The following is a 20,093-nucleotide window of genomic DNA, read 5'->3' on the forward strand; positions in this document are numbered from 1 at the left end:
CATCCTGTGTCCCCAGTGTCCCCATGGCCCCAGTGTCCCCATTCTACCATCCCAGTGTCCCCAGTGTCCCCATTCCCACCATCCCTGTGTCCCCAGTGTCCCCATGGCCTTGGTGTCCCCGTCCCCACCATCCTGTGTTCCCAATGTCCCCATGGCCCCAGTGTCCCTGTGTCCCCAGTGTCCCTGTGACCCCGGTGTCCCTATTCCCACCATCCCTGTGTCCCCAGTGTCCCCATGGCCTTGGTGTCCCCGTCCCCACCATCCCTGTGTCCCCACTCTTGGTGTCCTCCTGTCCCCATCCCTGTCCCGCTCTCAGTGTCCCCATCCCCACTCAGGGTGTCCCTGTCCCCACTCTTGGCATCCCTGTCCCTGTCCCTGTCCCCATTGGTGATGTCTCCCTGTCCCCAGGTGACCCTGCAGCCGCTGTCCGTCTGTCCACGCGGCTGCTGGCGCTGGGGGGGGACGTGGGGCTGTCCCTGTCCCTGTCCCCGTCCCTGTCCCCATGGGTGATGTCCCTCTGTCCCCAGGTGACCCTGCAGCCGCTGTCCGTCTGTCCACGCGGCTGCTGGCTCTGGGGGGGGCTGTGGGGCTGTCCCTGTCCCCATGGGTGATGTCCCTGTCCCTGTCCCCATTGGTGGTGTCCCCCTGTCCCCAGGTGACCCTGCAGCCGCTGTCCGTCTGTCCACGCGGCTGCTGGCTCTGGGGGGGGATGTGGGGCTGTCCCTGTCCCTGTCCCCATGGGTGATGTCCCTGTCCCTGTCCCTGTCCCCACTCAGGGTGTCCCTGTCCCCATCCCTGTCCCCATGGGTGGTGTCCCCCTGTCCCCAGCTGACCCCGCAGCTGCTGTCCGTCTGTCCACGCGGCTGCTGGCGCTGGGGGGGGACGTGGGGCTGTCCCTGTCCCTGTCCCCATGGGTGTGTCCCTATCCCCATCCCTGTCCCCATGGGTGATGTCCCTGTCCCCATTGGTGATGTCCCCCTGTCCCCAGGTGACCCTGCAGCCGCTGTCCGTCTGTCCACGCGGCTGCTGGCTCTGGGGGGGGACGTGGGGCTGTCCCTGTCCCCACTCAGGGTGTCCCCCTCGTGTCCCCAGGTGACCCTGCAGCTGCTGTCCGTCTGTCCACGCGGCTGCTGGCTCTGGGGGGGGACGTGGGGCTGTCCCTGTCCCTGTCCCTGTCCCTGTCCCCATGGGTGTGTCCCCCTCGTGTCCCCAGGTGACCCTGCAGCCGCTGTCCGTCTGTCCACACGGCTGCTGGCTCTGGGGGGGGACGTGGGGCTGTCCCTGTCCCCATGGGTGGTGTCCCTGTCCCCACTCAGGGTGTCCCCTGTCCCCAGGTGACCCTGCAGCCGCTGTCCGTCTGTCCACGCGGCTGCTGGCTCTGCGGGGGGACGTGGGGCTGTCCCTGTCCCCATGGGTGGTGTCCCTGTCCCCACTCAGGGTGTCCCCCTGTCCCCAGGTGACCCTGCAGCCGCTGTCCGTCTGTCCACGCGGCTGCTGGCTCTGCGGGGGGACGTGGGGCTGTCCCTGTCCCCATCCCTGTCCCCATGGGTGCTGTCCCTGTCCCTGTCCCTGTCCCTGTCCCTGTCCCTGTCCCTGTCCCTGTCCCTGTCCCCACTCAGGGTGTCCCCCTCGTGTCCCCAGGTGACCCTGCAGCCGCTGTCCGTCTGTCCACGCGGCTGCTGGCTCTGGGGGGGGACGTGGGGCTGTCCTCGTCCCTGTCCCTTTCCCCATGGGTGTGTCCCTATCCCCATCCCTGTCCCCATGGGTGATGTCCCTGTCCCTGTCCCTGTCCCCATGGGTGATGTCCCCCTGTCCCCAGGTGACCCCGCAGCCGCTGTCCGTCTGTCCACGTGGCTGCTGGGACTGGGGGGGGCTGTGGGGTTGTCCCTGTACCCATGGGTGTGTCCCTGTCCCTGTCCCCACTCAGGGTGTCCCCCTCGTGTCCCCAGGTGACCCCGTGGCCGCTGTCCGTCTGTCCACGCGGCTGCTGGCCCTGGGGGGGACGTGGGGCTGTCCCTGTCCCGATGGGTGATGTCCCCCTGTCCCCAGGTGACCCTGCAGCTGCTGTCCGTCTGTCCACGCGGCTGCTGGCGCTGGGGGGGGACGTGGGGCTGTCCCTGTCCCTGTCCCTGTCCCTGTCCCCATGGGTGCTGTCCCTGTCCCCATGGGTGATGTCCCCCTCTGTCCCCAGGTGACCCTGCAGCCGCTGTCCGTCTGTCCACGCGGCTGCTGGCTCTGGGGGGGGACGTGGGGCTGACCCTGTCCCTGTCCCTGTCCCCATGGGTGGTGTCCCTGTCCCTGTCCCTGTCCCCATGGGTGATGTCCCCTGTCCCCAGGTGACCCTGCAGCCGCTGTCCGTCTGTCCACGCGGCTGCTGGCTCTGGGGGGGGACGTGGGGCTGTCCCTGTCCCTGTCCCTGTCCCCATGGGTGTGTCCCTGTCCCCATGGGTGATGTCCCTCTGTCCCCAGGTGACCCCACGGCTCTCTGGCTCTGGGGGGGACGTGGGGCTGTCCCTGTCCCCATGGGTGGTGTCCCTGTCCCTGTTCCTGTCCCTGTCCCTGTCCCCATGGGTGATGTCCCTCTGTCCCCAGGTGACCCTGCAGCTGCTGTCCGTCTGTCCACGCGGCTGCTGGCGCTGGGGGACGTGGGGCTGTCCCTGTCCCCATGGGTGCTGTCCCTGTCCCCATGGGTGATGTCCCCTGTCCCCAGGTGACCCTGCAGCTGCTGTCCGTCTGTCCACGCGGCTGCTGGCTCTGGGGGGGGACGTGGGGCTGTCCCTGTCCCCACTCAGGGTGTCCCTGTCCCTGTCCCCACTCAGGGTGTCCCCCTGTCCCCAGGTGACCCTGCAGCCGCTGTCCGTCTGTCCACGCGGCTGCTGGCTCTGGGGGACGTGGGGCTGTCCCTGTCCCCCATGGGTGTGTCCTGTCCCTGTCCCTGTCCCTGTCCCCATGGGTGATGTCCCTGTCCCCATGGGTGATGTCCCCCTGTCCCCAGGTGACCCTGCAGCCGCTGTCCGTCTGTCCACGCGGCTGCTGGCTCTGGGGGATGTGGGCTGTCCCCTGTCCCCACTCAGGGTGTCCCCCTCGTGTCCCCCAGGTGACCCTGCAGCTGCTGTCCGTCTGTCCACGCGGCTGCTGGCTCTGGGGGGGGACGTGGGGCTGTCCCTGTCCCTGTCCCTGTCCCTGTCCCCATGGGTGTGTCCCTCGTGTCCCCTAGGTGACCCTGCAGCTGCTGTCCGTCTGTCCACACGGCTGCTGGCTCTGAGGGGACGTGGGCTGTCCCTGTCCCCATGGGTGGTGTCCCTGTCCCCACTCAGGGTGTCCCCCTGTCCCCAGGTGACCCTGCAGCCGCTGTCCGTCTGTCCACGCGGCTGCTGGCTCTGCAGGGGCGACGGGGCTGTCCCTGTCCCCATGGGTGGTGTCCCTGTCCCCACTCAGGGTGTCCCCCTGTCCCCAGGTGACCCTGCAGCCGCTGTCCGTCTGTCCACGCGGCTGCTGGCTCTGCGGGGGGACGTGGGGCTGTCCCTGTCCCCATCCCTGTCCCCATGGGTGCTGTCCCTGTCCCTGTCCCTGTCCCTGTCCCTGTCCCTGTCCCTGTCCCTGTCCCTGTCCCCACTCAGGGTGTCCCCCTCGTGTCCCCAGGTGACCCTGCAGCCGCTGTCCGTCTGTCCACACGGCTGCTGGCTCTGGGGGGGGACGTGGGGCTGTCCTCGTCCCTGTCCCTTTCCCCATGGGTGTGTCCCTATCCCCATCCCTGTCCCCATGGGTGATGTCCCTGTCCCTGTCCCTGTCCCCATGGGTGATGTCCCCCTGTCCCCAGGTGACCCCGCAGCCGCTGTCCGTCTGTCCACGTGGCTGCTGGGACTGGGGGGCTGTGAGGTTGTCCCTGTACCCATGGGTGTGCCCTGTCCCTGTCCCCACTCAGGTGTCCCCTCGTGTCCCCAGGTGACCCCGTGGCCGCTGTCCGTCTGTCCACGCGGCTGCTGGCCCTGGGGGACGTGGGCTGTCCCTGTCCCGATGGGTGATGTCCCCTGTCCCCAGGTGACCCTGCAGCTGCTGTCCGTCTGTCCACGCGGCTGCTGGCTCTGAGGGACGTGGGGCTGTCCCTGTCCCTGTCCCTGTCCCTGTCCCCATGGGTGCTGTCCCTGTCCCCATGGGTGATGTCCCCTCTGTCCCCAGGTGACCCTGCAGCCGCTGTCCGTCTGTCCACGCGGCTGCTGGCTCTGGGGGGGGACGTGGGGCTGACCCTGTCCCTGTCCCTGTCCCCATGGGTGGTGTCCCTGTCCCTGTCCCTGTCCCCATGGGTGATGTCCCCCTGTCCCCAGGTGACCCTGCAGCCGCTGTCCGTCTGTCCACGCGGCTGCTGGCTCTGGGGGGGGACGTGGGGCTGTCCCTGTCCCTGTCCCTGTCCCTGTCCCCATGGGTGCTGTCCCTGTCCCCATGGGTGATGTCCCTCTGTCCCCAGGTGACCCCGCGGCCTCTGGCTCTGGGGGGGGACGTGGGGCTGTCCCTGTCCCCATGGGTGTGTCCCTGTCCCTGTCCCTGTCCCTGTCCCTGTCCCCATGGGTGATGTCCCCCTGTCCCCAGGTGACCCTGCAGCTGCTGTCCGTCTGTCCACGCGGCTGCTGGCGCTGGGGGGGGACGTGGGGCTGTCCCTGTCCCCATGGGTGCTGTCCCTGTCCCCATGGGTGATGTCCCCCTGTCCCCAGGTGACCCTGCAGCTGCTGTCCGTCTGTCCACGCGGCTGCTGGCGCTGGGGGGGGACGTGGGGCTGTCCCTGTCCCCACTCAGGGTGTCCCTGTCCCTGTCCCCACTCAGGGTGTCCCCCTGTCCCCAGGTGACCCTGCAGCTGCTGTCCGTCTGTCCACGCGGCTGCTGGCTCTGGGGGGGGACGTGGGGCTGTCCCTGTCCCCATGGGTGGTGTCCCTGTCCCTGTCCCTGTCCCTGTCCCCATGGGTGGTGTCCCTGTCCCCATGGGTGATGTCCCTCTGTCCCCAGGTGACCCTGCAGCCGCTGTCCGTCTGTCCACGCGGCTGCTGGCGCTGGGGGGGGACGTGGGGCTGCGCAGCCGCTGGACCCACATGAACGCCCTGCACTACGCCGCCTACTTCGACGTGCCCGAGCTCATCCGCACCCTCCTGCGCGCAGCGGGGCCCCGCGGTGAGGGGGGCACCCACGGGGAAACTCAGGGTGGGGGCACCCATGGTGGGGGGAACTCGGGGGGCACCCACGGGGAAACTCGAGGGGGCACCCACAGGGGGAAACTCAGGGTAGGGGGCACTCACGGGAGGGGAAACTCGGGGGTGGGGGCACTCATGGGAGGGGAAACTCGGGGGTGGGGGCACTCATGGGGGAAACTCGGGGGTGGGACACCCACGGAGGGAGGGAGATGTGGGGAGGCACCCACAGTGGGGAAACTCGGGGGAGGGGCACTCACGGGGAAACTCGGGGGTGGGACACCCACGGTGGGGAGATGTGAGGGGGCACTCATGGGGGAAACTCGGGGTGGGACACCCACTGGGGAGATGTAGGGGGCACCCACGGGGGAACTCGGGTGGGGGGCCACTCACGGGGGAACTCGGGGGGACACCCATGGAGGGGGAGATGTGGGGGCACTCATGGGGGGAAACTCGGGGTGGGACACCCACGGAGGGGGAATGTGGGGGCACCCACAGTGGGGGAGCTCGTGAGGAGGGGCACCTCGGTGTGGGAGGGGCGGCACCCACGTGGGGGAAACTCGGGGTGGGTGGGGGCACCCACGGCGTGGGGGATCGTGGAGGAAGGGCACCTTGATGTGGGGGGCACCCACAGTGGGGGAACTCGGGGTGGGTGGGGCACCCACGGGAGAGGGAGATGTGGGGAGGCACCCATGGTGGGGGAACTCGGGGTGGAGGGGGCACCCACGGGAGGGGAGATGTGTAGGGGCACCCACGTGGGGAAACTCGGGGGCACCCACAGGAGGGGAGATGTGGGGGCACCCACAGTGGGAACTCGGGTGGGTGGGGCACCCACCGGGGGAGATGTGGGAAATCGGGGTGGGAGGGGGCACCCACGGGAGGGGGAGATGTGGGGGGCACCCATGGTGGGGGAACTCGGGGTGGGTGGGGGCACCCACGGTGGGGGAACTCAGGGTGGGTGGGGGCACCCACGGTGGGCGGGGCTCGTGAGGGAGGGGCACCTCGGTGTGGGGGCGACACCCACGTGGGGGAACTCGGGGTGGGTGGGGGCACCCACGGTGGGCGGGGCCTGTGAGGAGGGTGGGGGCACTTCCGCATTGGGAGGGGCGGTTACAGAGCCCTGGGGGCACCTCGGGTACTGGGAGGGCACCCTCGATATTGGGGGCACCCTGGTATTGGGGGCACCTCGGTACTGGGAGGGCACCTCGGTATTGGGGGGCGGGGCTACGCAGCCCTGGGGGCACCCCAGTATGGGGGTGGGGGCACCTAAAGGACCCTGGGGGGCACCCCGTTACTGGTGGTGGGCTGGGGGGACACCCACACACACCATGCCGTGCCTCAGTTTCCCTCCATGGGACCCCGCTGTGGCTCTGTGACCCACCTCCCGTGGTTTTGGGGTCCCCCCGTGTTTCTGTGACCCCCCCTCGTGGTTTTGGGGTTCCCCCCGTTTTTTTGGAGTCCCTCCCCCCCGCGGTTTTGGGGTCCCCCCCGGTGGTTTTGGTGTCCGTACCTCACTTTCCTTCTATGGTTCTGTAACCCCCCCGAGGCTCTGTGACCCTCCCGTGTTTTTGGGGTGTTCCCCCCGTGGTTTTGGGGTCTCATTTTCTCTCTTTCCCCCCCCCCGCAGTGCTGCACTCGACCTGCAGCGATTTCAGCCACGGCACCGCCCTGCACATCGCGGCCTCCAACCTGTGCCTGGGGGCCGTGCGCTGCCTCCTGGAGCACGGGGCGGACCCCGCCCTCAGGGTACAGGGTGGGAGGGGGCCAGGGGGCACGGGGGGTCAGGAGGGACCAGGGGGTCTGGGGGACACGGGGGTTGGGGCTTTGGGGAGTTGAAATGATGGGATGGGTGGGGATGGATGGGGATGGATGGGGGTGGGGCCGTGCGCTGCCTCCTGGAGCACAGGGCGGACCCCGCCCTCAGGGTACGGGGGCTGTTGGGGCCGAGGGGGCACAGGGGGTCGGGGGTTGGGGTTTGGGGGGTTTGGGGTTTGGAGTGATGGGATGGATGGGGATGGGTGGGGATGGGGCCGTGCGCTGCCTCCTGGAGCACGGGCGGACCCCGCCCTCAGGGTACGGTGGGGAGGGGGCTCTGGGGTCTGGGGGGACACGGGGGGTCGGGGGGACCAGGAGGTGATGGGGGGTTTGGGGGATGGCAGCGTTGGGGATTGGGTGGGATTGGGGTGTTGTGGGGACGGCAGGGGAGGTGATGGGGGTTGGGGTGTGAGGGAAGATTGGGAGGGATTGGGGGGTCCAGGGTGGGGGCTGTGGCCTGAGGGAGTGTTAGGGTCCCAAGGGGACACTGGGGCTTTGGGAAGGCACTGGGAGGGATTGGGGGGTCCTGGGGAGTGTTTGGGTCCTGAGGGGGCCAATGGGACTTTGGGAAGGGGTTGGGGGTCCTGTGGGGGGTACTGGGGTCCCGAGGGGGCCAATGGGACTTTGGGAAGGGGTTGGGGGGTCCTGAGAGGGTGTTGGGGTCCCGAGGGGGACACTGTGACCATTACAAGGCACTGGGAGGGACTGGGGGGTCCTTGGGGAGTGTTGGGGTCCTGAGGGGACCAATGGGACTTTGGGAAGGGGTGGGGGTCCTGAGAGGGTGTTGGGGTCCTGAGGGGGCCAATAGGACTTTGGGAAGGGATTGGGGGGTCCTGAGGAGGGTGTTGGGGTCCTGAGGGGGCCAATGGGACTTTGGGAAGGGATTGGGGGGTCCTGGGGAGGGTGTTGGGGTCCTGAGGGGGCCAGTGGGACTTTGGAAGGGGATGGGAGGGATTGGGGTGTCCTGAGGGGGCTTTGGGGTCCTGAGGGGGCCAATGGGACTTTGCGAAGGGGTTGAGGGGTCCTGGGGAGGGTGTTGGGGTCCCGAGGGGGTACTCGGGCTTTGGGAAGGGACTGGGAGGGATTGGGGTGTCCTGAGGGGGCTTTGGGGTCCTGAGGGGGCCAATGGGACTTTGGGAAGGGGTTGGGGGGTCCTTGGGGAGTGTTTGGATCCTGAGGGGACCAATGGGACTTTGGGAAGGGATTGGGGGGTCCTGGGAGGGTGTTGGGGTCCTGAGGGGGCCAGTGGGACTTTGGGAGGGAATTGGGGGTCCTGGGGAGGGTGTTGGGGTCCTGAGGGGGCCAGTGGGACTTTGGGAAGGGATTGGGGGTCCTGGGAGGGTGTTGGGGTCCTGAGGGGGCCAATGGGACTTTGGGAAGGGATTGGGGGTCCTGGGGAGGGTGTTGGGGTCCTGAGGGGGCCAGTGGGACTTTGGGAGGATTGGGGTCCTGGGGAGGGTGTTGGGGTCCTGAGGGGGCCAATGGGACTTGGGAAGGGATTGGGGGTCCTGGGGAGGTGTTGGGGTCCTGAGGGGCCAGTGGGACTTTGGGAAGGGATTGGGGTGTCCTGAGGAGGGTGTTGGGGTCCTGAGGGGGCCAATGGGACTTTGGGAAGTGGTTGGGGGTCCTGGTGTCACAGTGTGGGGGTTATCCCGAGTTGGGGGGGCTGTTGGTACCTCAGCCCCAACTCCACACACCGAGCCTGCCGTGGGGTCCCCCTGCGTGCGTGCCCCCACCCCCAACACCCCCAAAGCGTGTCCCCCGCCCCCAGAACAGCAAGGGGCAGGTGGCGGCCGAGGTGGTCCCGGACCCCACGGACATGGCCCTGGACCGGGCGGAGGCGGCGGAGGCGGCGCGGGAGCTGCGGCGGCTGCTGCTGGACGCGGTGCCCCTGAGCTGCAGCCTCCCCCGCGTCACCCTGCCCAACTACGACAACCTGCCCGGCACCCTCATGCTGCTCTGCCTCGGCCTGCAGCTGGGGGACAGGGTGCGCCTGGACAGCGGCAAGGTGGGCACTGACACCCCCTGTGTCACCCCTGTGTCACCCCTGTGTCACCCCCTGTCACCCTGTGTCACCCTGCAGTCACACCCTGTGTCACCCCTGCATCACCCTCAACACTCCCTCGTGGGTCACCCCTGTGTCACCCCTGTCACCCCCTGTCACCCCTGTGTCACCCCTGTGTCACCCCTGTCACCCTGTGTCACCCCCTGTGTCACCTGAGTCACCCCAAACCCCCCCGTGTCCCCCTCATGCTGCTGTGCCTCGGCCTGCAGCTGGGGGACAGGGTGCGCCTGGACAGCGGCAAGGTGGGCACTGACACCCCTGTGTCATCCCTGTCACCCCTGTGTCACCCCTGTCACCCTGTGTCACCCCTGTGTCACCCCTGTCACCCCAACCCACACCTGTCCGTCACCCTCATGCTGCTGTGCCTCGGCCTGCAGCTGGGGGACAGGGTGCGCCTGGACAGCGGCAAGGTGGGCACCCTAAAACCCCCCTGTCACCCCTGTGTCACCCCTGTCACCCCCTGTCACCCCCTGTGTCACCCCCTGTGTCACCCCTGTGTCACCCCAAACCCCCCTGTGTCCCCCTCATGCTGCTGTGCCTCGGCCTGCAGCTGGGGGACAGGGTGCGCCTGGACAGCGGCAAGGTGTGGCACCCTAAGTCACCCCCTGTCACCCCTGTGTCACCCCTGTCACCCTGTGTCACCCCCTGTGTCACCCTGTGTCACCCTGCCCAACTACGACAACCTGCCCGGCACCCTCATGCTGCTGTGCCTCGGCCTGCAGCTGGGGGACAGGGTGCGCCTGGACAGCGGCAAGGTGGGCACCCCAAACCCCCCCTGTGTCACCCCTGTGTCACCCTGTGTCACCCTGTGTCCCCCTCATGCTGCTCTGCCTTGGCCTGCAGCTGGGGGACAGGGTGCGCCTCGACAGCGGCAAGGTGGGCATGGATACCCCTGTGTCACCCCTGTGTCACCCCTGTGTCACCCTGTGTCACCCCTGTATCACCCTGTGTCACCCCTGTCACCCCAGAGCCCCCCTGTGTCACCCCTGTGTCACCCCTGTCACCCTGTGTCACCCCTGTGTCACCCCAAACCCCCCCGTGTCACCCTCATGCTGCTGTGCCTCGGCCTGCAGCTGGGGGACAGGGTGCGCCTGGACAGCGGCAAGGTGGGCACTGACACCCCTGTGTCACCCTGTGTCACCCTGTGTCACCCCTGTCACACCTGTGTCACCCCTGTGTCACCCCTGTGTCACCCCTGTGTCACCCCCCATCACCCCAAACTCCCCTGTGTCACCCCTGTGTCACCCTGTGTCACCCCTGTGTCACCCTGTGTCACCTCAGAGCCCCCCATATCACCTTGTGTCACCCCAAACCCCCGTGTCACCCTCATGCTGCTGTGCCTCGGCCTGCAGCTGGGGACAGGGTGCGCCTGGACAGCGGCAAGGTGGGCACCCCAAACCCCCCTGTGTCACCCCTGTGTCACCCCCTGTCACCCCTGTGTCACCCTGTGTCACCTCAGAGCCCCCCATATCACCCTGTGTCACCCCAAACCCCCCTGTGTCCCCCTCATGCTGCTGTGCCTCGGCCTGCAGCTGGGGGACAGGGTGCGCCTGGACAGCGGCAAGGTGGGCACCCCAAACCCCCCCTGTCACCCCTGTGTCACCCCTGTCACCCCTAGTCACCCCTGTGTCACCCTGTAACACCCCTGTGTCACCCTCATGCTGCTGTGCCTCGGCCTGCAGCTGGGGGACAGGGTGCGCCTGGACAGCGGCAAGGTGGGCACCCCAAACCCCCCCTGTGTCACCCCTGTGTCACCCCTGTCACCCTGTGTCACCCTGTGTCACCCCTGTGTCACACCTGTGTCACCCCTGTGTCACCCCCCATCACCCCAAACTCCCCTGTGTCACCCCTGTGTCACCCCTGTCACCCCCTGTCACCCCTGTGTCACCCCTGTGTCACCCCTGTGTCCCCCCTGTGTCCCCCCTGTCACCCTGTGTCACCCCTGTGTCACCCCCTGTGTCACCCCTGTGTCACCCCTGTCACCCCCTGTGTCACCCCTGTGTCACCCCTGTGTACCCTGTGTCACCCCTGTCACCCCTGTGTCACCCCTGTGTCACCCCTGTGTCACCCCTGTGTCACCCCTGTCACCCCCTGTGTCACCCCCTGTGCCACCCCTGTGTCACCCCTGTGTCACCCCTGTGTCACCCCTGTCACCCCCTGTGTCACCCCTGTGTCACCCCTGTCACCCCCCTGTGTCACCCCTGTGCCACCCCCTGTGTCACCCTGTGTCACCCCTGTGCTCTGCCTCAGTAGCCCCCCTGTGTCATCCCTGTCACCCCTGTCACCCTGTGTCACCTCCTGTGTCACTCCCCATCACCCCAAACTCCCCTGTGTCACCCCAAACCCCCCTGTGTCACCCTTTGCCAGCAGGCAGTGGGGGTTTGGGGGTTTAGGGGGTTATTTTGGGGTTCAGGGTGTTATTTAAGGGTTCAGGGAGGTTATTTGGGGTGGGGGTGACCCTGCTGTGCCCCCCCAGGTGGGCACGCTGAGGTTCTGTGGCACCACGGCCTTTGCCAGCGGGCAGGGGGGGTTTGGGAGGGTATTTGGGGTTATTTTGGGGTTCATGGGGGTTATTTGGGGTGGGGGTGACCCGCTGTGCCCTCTCCAGGTGGGCACACTGCGGTTCTGCGGCACCACGGCCTTTGCCAGCGGGCAGGGGGTTTGGGGGTTATTTGGGGTTTGGGGATTATTTGGGGTTGGGGTTTATTTGGGGGTTCAGGGGTTATTTAGGGGTTCAGGGGGTTATTTTGGGGTGGGGGTGACCCTGCTGTGCCCTCCCAGGTGGGCACGCTGCGGTTCTGCGGCACCACGGCCTTTGCCAGTGGGCAGTGGGGGTTTGGGGGTTATTTGGGGTTTGGGGGTTTATTTGGGGGTTCAGGGGTTATTTGGGGGTTATTTTGGGGTGGGGGTGACCCTCTGTGCCCCCAGGTGGGCACGCTGCGGTTCTGCGGCACCACGGCCTTTGCCAGCGGGCAGTGGGGGTTTGGGGGTATTTGGGGGTATTTTGGGGTTCATGGGGGTTATTTTGGGGTGGGGTGACCCCTGCTGCCCCTCCCCAGGTGGGCACGATGCGATCCTCCGGCACCACGGCCTTTGCCAGCGGGCAGGGTTTAGAGTATTTGGGGGTTTAGGGACATTTTGGGGTTCATGGGGGGTTATTTTGGGGTGGGGGTGACCCTCTGTGCCCCCCAGGTGGGCACTCTGAGGTTCTGTGGCACCATGGCCTTGCCAGCGGGGCACAGGGGGTTTGGGTAGTTTGGGGGTTTATTTGGGGTTTGGGGGTTTAGGGGTTATTTTGGGCGCTATGGGGGTTATTTTGGGGTGGGGTGACCTCGCTGTGCCCCCAGGCGAGCGCGCTGGTGGTTCTCTGCGGCACCACGGCCTCTGCCAGCGAGCGGGGGTTGGGGTTTGAGGTTTTGGGGTTTGGGGATTATTTGGGGGTATTTTGGGGTTCAGGGGGTTATTTTGGGGTGGGGTGACCTCGCTGTGCCCCCCAGGTGGGCACGCTGCAGTCTGCGGCACCACGGCCCTTGCCAGCGGGCAGGGGGTTTGGGGGCATTTGGGGGTATTTTTGGGGTTCATGGGGGGTTATTTTGGGGGTGGGGTGACTCCTCTGTGCCCCCCCAAGGTAGGGCACTCTGAGGTTCTGCTGGCACCACTGCCTTTGCCAGCGGGCAGGGGGTTTGGGGTTTGGGGGTTATTTGGGGTTTGGGGTTTAGGGGTTATTTGGGGTTCAGGGGGTTATTTTGGGGTGGGGGTGACCCTGCTGTGCCTCCCAGGTGGGCACGCTGAGGTTCTGCGACACCACGGCCTTTGCCAGTGGGCACGGGGGGTTTGGGGGTATTTGGGGGTTATTTTGGGGTTCAGGGGTGTTATTTGGGGTTCAGGGGTTATTTTGGGGTGGGGTGACCCCTCTGTGCCTCTCAGGTGGGCACACTGCGGTTCTGCGGCACCACGGCCTTTGCCAGCGGGCAGGGGGGTTGGGGGTGTTATTTGGGGTTTGGGGTTTATTTGGGGTTCATGGGGTTATTTGGGGTTATTTGGGGTGGGGGTGACCCTGCTGTGCCTCCCAGGTGGGCACGCTGCGGTTCTATGGCACCACGGCCTTTGCCAGCGGGCAGTGGGCGGGGTGGAGCTGGACGAGCCTGAGGGGAAGAACGACGGCAGCGTGGGGGTCCGGTACTTCATCTGCCCCCAAACGGGTACGGACTCCCGGGGACCCCGGAACCTGGGATGGGGGGATCTGGTACTTCATCTGCCCCCAAACAGGGTATGGGACCCCCAACCCCGGGGAGGGAGCCTGGGAGGGGGTCCGGTACTTCATCTGCCCCCACAAACAGGGTACGGGACCCCCAAACCCTCGGGGGGGGAGGCTGGATGGGGGGTCCGGTACTTCATCTGCCCCCAAACAGGTGTATGGACTCCTCTAACCCCGGGGGCAGGGCTGGTGGGGGTCCGGTACTTCATCTGCCCCCAAACAGGGTATGGACTCCCAACCCCGGGGGCAGGGGCTGGGTGGGGGTCCGAGTACTTCATCTGCCCCCCAAACAGGGCATATGGACCCCCAGCCCCCGGGGAGGCAGGAGCTGGGGTGGGGGGCCTTTGGGACCCCTGGGGTGGGGGTGTGTCCTGATCTGGGTTCCTCTTGGGGTTGGGGGTCCTTTGGGACCCCTGGGGGTGGGATGGGTCCTAATCTGGGTCCTTCTTGGGTTGGGGGACCTTTGGGACCCTCGGGGTGGGTGGGGGTGGACTGGGACCCTCTTGGGGTGGGGGACACTCGGGGGTGGCCTGATCTGGGTCTCTGGGGGTGGGGGGACCTTTGGACCCCAGGGGTGGTGGGGGTGGACTGGGACCCTCTGGGGGTGGGGGACCTCATGGGGCAGGGCTGGGCCCTCCAGGGGTGGGGGACCCTTGGGACCCTCTGGGGTGGGTAGGGGTGGGACTGGGACCTCTTGGGGTGGGGGAACACTCAGGGGTCCTGATCTGGGTCCTCTGGGAGGTGGGGGACTGGTTCCATACTGGTTCATACTGGTTTGTCCTGCTCTATACTGGTCCGTACTGGTCCATACTGGTCCGTACTGGTCTGACCCCCCTCCCCACAGGCATCTTCGCCTCGGTCTCCAAGATCTCCAAGGCTGAGGAGCAGCCCCCGCCCCCTCCCCCTCCCAGCCCCCGGGACCCCCGGCCCAGCGCCCCCACAAGGCCCAGAAGGACAAGAGGTACAGACACCCTCCTCCCCCAGTGCCAGGGACCCCCAACCCTCCCCTGGGGGATCCTCCCTGGGAAGGGGCGGGGTCACTTTGGGGGTGGGGTCTGGTGGGGTGGACCCTGAGTGACCACGCCCTTCACCAGAAGGTGGGTCGGGGGCGTGGCGTGACTGGGTGGGGAGGGGGCGTGGCAAGGTGAGAGGGGCGTGGCCTGTCTGACCCCGCCCTCTCAGTTTAAATTATGTGGGAAATGGGGGTGAATGGGGCGGGGTCTGATGGGGCTGTGGGAGGGGCGTGGCAGGGGCATGCCCAGGGCGTGGATGGGCGTGGCTATGCGAGAGGGGCGTGGCCAATCTGACCCCACCCCCCTCGGGTTAATAAGGGTGGGAAATGGGGGTGAATGGGGCGGGGTCTGATGGGGTCATGAGTGGGCGTGTCCGGGCGTGGATGGGCGTGGCTATGCGAGAGGGGCGTGGCCAATCTGACCCCCCCCCTCCTGTTAATAAGGGTGGGAAATGGGGGTGAATGGGGCGGGGTCTGATGGGGGCTGTGGGAGGGGCGTGGGCGGGGCATGGGTGGGCGTGCCGGCGCTGACCCCTCCCCGCAGCGTCCCGCAAGCGGGGCGGGGCGTGGCTGGACCGGGAGGGCCGCCGGGTGGCCCCGGGGGACGCGGTGCTGGTGGCCGGACAGCGCCCGGGCAGGGCCCGCTTCTACGGACGCACCGACTTCGCCCCCGGTGAGAGACCCCCTTCACCCCCGGGACCCTCCCACTCCAACCCCACCCAACCTGGGCTGGGACCTCAGGACCGCTCCATGGGGTGGGACCCCTCGAGACCCCCCATGGGGTGAGATCCCCGAGACACCCCATGGGGTGAAACCCTCCCTGAGAACCCGCCATGGGGTGGGACCCTCTGAGACCCCCATGGGGTGGGACTCCTCCCGAGACGCCCCTATGGGCTCTGTGAAACCCCCCATGAGACCCCCATGGGCTGGGACCCCCTGAGACCCCCCATGTGGGTGGGACCCCCGAGAGCACCCCATGGGGTTGGGACCACCTCTGAGATCACCCCATGGGGTGAGGACCCCCTGAGACCCCCCATGGGGTGGGACTCCCAAGACGCCCTCATGGGCTCTTCTGAGACCCCCATGGGAACCCCTGGGCTGGGACCCCCCTGAGACCCCCATGGGGTAGGACCCCCTGAGACCCCCCAGTGGGACTCCCCAAGACCCCCATGGGCTCTTCGAGACCCCCCATGGGAACCCCCTGGGCTGGGACCCCCTTAAGACACCCCCTAAGACCTCCCCATGGGAACCCCTGGGCTGGGACCCCTGCATGGGACCCCCTGAGTCACCCAGAGCCTCAATCACCCCAGGTTACCTCAGATCCCCTAAGAACCCCCAGCTCCCCAGAGATCCCCCAAAGCCCCCAGATCTCCCCAGATCACCCCAGGGCCCCCAGCTGTCCCCCAAAGCCCCCAGATCCCCCAAAGCCCTCAGATCCCCCAGATCATCCCCCCAAGATCACCCCAGGGCCCCCAGACTGTCCCCCAAAGCCCCCAGATCCCCCAAAGCCCCTCAGATCTCCCCCAGATCACCCCAGGGCCCCCAAGCTGTCCCCAAAGCCCCCAGATCCCCCAAAGCCCCTCAGATCCCCCAAAACCCCCAGATCTCCCCAGATCATCCCAGGGCCCCCAACTGTCCCCCAAAGCCCCCAGATCCCCCAAAGCCCCTCAGATCTCCCCCAAATCACCCCAGGGCCCCCAACTGTCCCCCAAAGCCCCCAGATCCCCCCAAGCCCCCAGATCCCCCAAAGCCCCTCAGATCCCCCAAAGCCCCCAGATCTCCCCCAAATCACCCCAGGGCCCCCAACTGTCCCCCAAAGCCCCCAGATCCCCCAAAGCCCCCAGATCTCCCCCAAAGCCCCTCAGATCTCCCCCAGATCACCCCAGGGCCCCCTCAGCTGTCCCCAAAGCCCCCAGATCCCCCAAAGCCCCTCAGATCTCCCCCAAATCACCCCAGGGCCCCTCAGCTGTCCCCCAAAGCCCCCAGATCCCCCAAAGCCCCCAGATCCCCCAAAGCCCCCCTCAGATCCTCCCCCAAAGCCCCTCAGATCTCCCCAGATCACCCCAGGGCCCCCAGCTGTCCCCAAAGCCCCTCAGATCCCCCAAAGCCCCTCAGATCTCCCCAAATCACCCCAGGGCCCCCAGCTGTCCCTCAAAGCCCCCAGATCCCCCAAAGCCCCCAGATCCCCCAAAGCCCCCAGATCCTCCCAAAGCCCCCAGATCTCCCCCAGATCACCCCAGGGCCCCCTCAACTGTCCCCCAAAGCCCCCAGATCCCCCAAAGCCCCTCAGATCTCCCCAAAGCCCTCAGATCTCCCCAGATCACCCCAGGGCCCCCAATGTCCCAAGCTCAGATCCCCCAAAGCCCCCCAGATCCCCCAAAGCCCCTCAGATCTCCCCAAATCACCCCAGGGCCCCCAGCTGTCCCCAAAGCCCCCAGATCCCCCAAAGCCCCTCAGATCTCCCCAGATCACCCCAGGGCCCCCTCAACTGTCCCCCAAAGCCCCAGATCCCCAAAGCCCCAGATCCCTCCCCCATGTCCCCCACCATCCCAATGCCCCCAGTGCCCCCCATGTCCCCCATCCCAGTGCCCCCTGACCCCCCTGTTGCCCCCAGGGTACTGGTTCGAGGTGGAGTTGGACTCTGCGGGGGCAAACACGGCAGCTCCGTTTTGGGGTCCGATATTTCACCTGCCCCCCCAAACACGGCGTCTTCGCCCCCCTCCCGCGTCCAGAGGTGCAGGGGGGACACGGGGGACATTTTGGGAGTACCAGGGTGGGGGACACAGGGGGGACATTGAGGGGCACCAGGGTGAGGGGACATTTTGGGGGCACCAGGGTGGGGGGGACACGAGAGGACATTTTGGGGTACCAGGGTGGGGGGACACGAGGACATTTGGGGGCACCAGGGTGGGGGGACATTTTGAGAGTACCAGGGGTGGGGGGACACGAGGAGGACATTTTGGGGGCACCAGGGTGGGGGGACATTTAGGGGCACCAGGGTGAGAGGGGACACGGGGGACATTTTGGGGTACCAGGGTGGGGGGACACAGGGGGGACATTTGGGGGCACCAGAGGAGTGGGGGGACACAGAGGAGGGGACATTTGGGGGACACCGGGAGTGGGGGGACATGAGGGGGACATTTGGGAGTACCAGAGTGGGAGGACATTTTGAGGGGACACCAGAGAGGGGGGACATTTGGGAGGCACCAGGGTAGGGGACACGGGAGGACATTTGGGGGCACCAGGAGTGGGAGGACACTTTGAGGGCACCAGAGTGGGGGGACATGAGGGACATTGGGGCACCAGGAGTGGGAGGGACACTGGAGGCACCAGAGGTGAGGGGGGACATGTTGGGGGCACCAGGAGTGAGGGGGACACGAGAGAGGACATTTGGGGGCACCAGAGTGGGGGACACAGGGAGGGGACATGAGAGGACACAGGGTGGGGGACACGGGGGGACATTTTGGGGTACCAGGGATGGGGGACATTTAGGGGGCACCGAGCACGAATGGAGGACGTTGGGGGGGACATGAGGGACACGAGAGGAGATGAGGGAGATGTTTAGGGGCACCAGGGTGAGGGGGCAAAGAGGGGACACAGGGGGACAAGGGAGGACATGGAGAGGCACAGAGATGGGAGGACATAGGGAGGACACGAGGGGACATGGGGGGGCACAGGGATGAGGGACACAGGAGGGACATGGGGGACATGGGAGGACATGGAGGGAGGGACATGAGGGGGACATGAGGGGACATGGAGGGCACAGGGAGAGAGGGAACATGAGGGACATGGAGGCACAGGACGAGAGGACAGGGGGGACATGAGGGAGCACAGAGGACATGGAGGGGACAAGACGTGGGGACATAGGGGACATGAGGGGACATGGGGGACATGGGAGCACAGGGGACATGGGAGGACGTGAGGGAGACACGCAAGGGACATGAGGGACAAGAGGGACATGGCAGAGGACATAGGGGCTAGGGACATTGGAGGGGACATGGGGGACACAGGGACATGGGGGGACACAGGGACATGGCATGGGGGACACGGGGAGGACACAGGGACATGGGAGGGACATGGGGGGACATTTGGGGAGCCCACAGGGGTGAGGACATGAGGGGACATGGGGGGCACAGGGACATGGAGGGGACATAGGGGTACATGGGGGGACACAGGGACGTGGAGGGGACATGGGGGGACATGTGGGGACAAGGTGGGGACACGCTGGGGACAGGGGGACCAGGGAGGGGACACTGGGGTGACCCCCCTGTCCCTTTTCCCCCCCCCAGGGTCGGGGGTCCCAAGGAGGAGTCGGGGGACGCGACCCCTGAGAAGAAAGGGCAGCAGGTCACAGGTGAGGGGGCGGGGCCGGCGCTGCTGATTGGCTGATGGGTGGGATAGGATGCTGCTGATTGGCCAATGGGTGGGATGGGGTGCTTGCTGATTGGCTGATGGAGTGGAGGGCTCCTGCTGATTGGCCAGCAGAACCAGACACAGCTGATTGGCCAGCAGGCCAGGGCAGGGCACTGCTGATTGGCCAGTTTGCCCCAGGAGCTCTCCCCACCACTGATTGGCTGTTGGGCAGCACATGGCTGTGTTGATTGGCCAGTTTGCCACAAGAGGATCTCCTCACCACTGATTGGCTGCTGGGCAGGGCAGGGCGCTGCTGATTGGCCAGTTTACCACGAGAGGATTCCCTCACCACTGATTGGTTGCTGGGCAGGGCAGGCTGCTACTGATTGGCCAATTTGCCCCAGGAGCTCTCCCTCCCATTGATTGGCTGCTGGGCAGCACAGGTCGCTGCTGATTGGCCAGTTTACCACGAGAGGATCCCCTCACCACTGATTGGCTGCTGGGCAGGACAGGGCGCTGCTGATTGGCCAGTTTGCCTCAGGAGCTCTCCCTGCCACTGATTGGGCAGGCAGGGCGCTGCTGATTGGCCCGTTTACCACAAGAGGATCCCCTCACCACTGATTGGCTGTTGGGCAGCACAGGGCGTTGCTGATTGGCCAGTTTACCACGAGAGGATCCCCTCACCACTGATTGGCTGCTGGGCAGGGCAGGCCGCTGCTGATTGGCTGGTGCGGGGCATGTGATGTAACCATGTGTCACCCCTGGTGTGTCCCCTCCCCTGGTGTGCCCCATCCCCCATGTCCCTCCTCCCCTGTGTCCCGCAGTGTCCCAGCCCAAGCGCAACTTCCCGGCCGTGCGGACCCCAAGGACATCACGTCCGAGAGCTCCTTCTCCAGGTGGGGACAGCGCGGGGACACCGGGGACACCGGGACACTGAGGGGACACTGGGGGACACTGGACACCGGGAGGACACTGGGGACACTGGGGGACACTGGGACAGTGGGGGGACAGTGGGGGGACACTGGGACAGTGGGGGACACTGGGGACACCAGGGGACACCGGGGGACACTGGGACAGTGGGGGACATAGGGAGTGCGGAGACACAGGGGACAGTGGGGAGGACACCGGGGGGACACTGGGGACACTGAGGGGGACACTGGGGGACACTGGGACACTGGGGGACAGTGGGACACCGAGGGGGACACCGGGGGACAGGGGGACAGTGGAGGGACACTGGGGGACACTGGGACACCGGGGGACACTGGGGGGACAGTGGGACAGTAGAGGACACTAGGGAGACACTGGGACAGTAGGGAGACACGAGAGGAGACACTGAGGGACACCGAGAGGGACACTAGAGAGACACCACGAGGGACACTAGAGAACACTGAGGGACACTGGGAGACACTAGAG

At 66.8% G+C, this 20,093-nt stretch overlaps 1 protein-coding gene across 1 annotated transcript; it reads left to right on the forward strand.

Annotated features, from left to right (window-relative positions):
• Window positions 1-4,998: 4,998 nt before the first annotated feature.
• LOC126652336 (CAP-Gly domain-containing linker protein 3-like) lies at window positions 4,999-19,596 on the forward strand (the record flags this gene model as incomplete). The annotated part of the gene is given in 13 exon segments (XM_050339076.1): window positions 4,999-5,160; window positions 6,805-6,923; window positions 8,764-9,000; window positions 11,839-11,899; window positions 13,179-13,231; window positions 13,365-13,398; window positions 14,160-14,276; window positions 14,872-15,000; window positions 16,942-16,969; window positions 16,971-17,039; window positions 17,041-17,061; window positions 18,617-18,681; window positions 19,505-19,596. Coding segments are annotated over 13 exon segments (1,187 nt in total), but the record flags the coding sequence as incomplete, so codon positions are not given.
• Between the last annotated feature and the right edge of the window lie 497 nt (window positions 19,597-20,093).

The sequence above is a fragment of the Myiozetetes cayanensis genome, unplaced genomic scaffold, assembly GCF_022539395.1.
Source record: "Myiozetetes cayanensis isolate MyiCay16 unplaced genomic scaffold, myiCay2020 scf772, whole genome shotgun sequence".
Classification (NCBI taxonomy): Eukaryota; Metazoa; Chordata; class Aves; order Passeriformes; family Tyrannidae; genus Myiozetetes; species Myiozetetes cayanensis.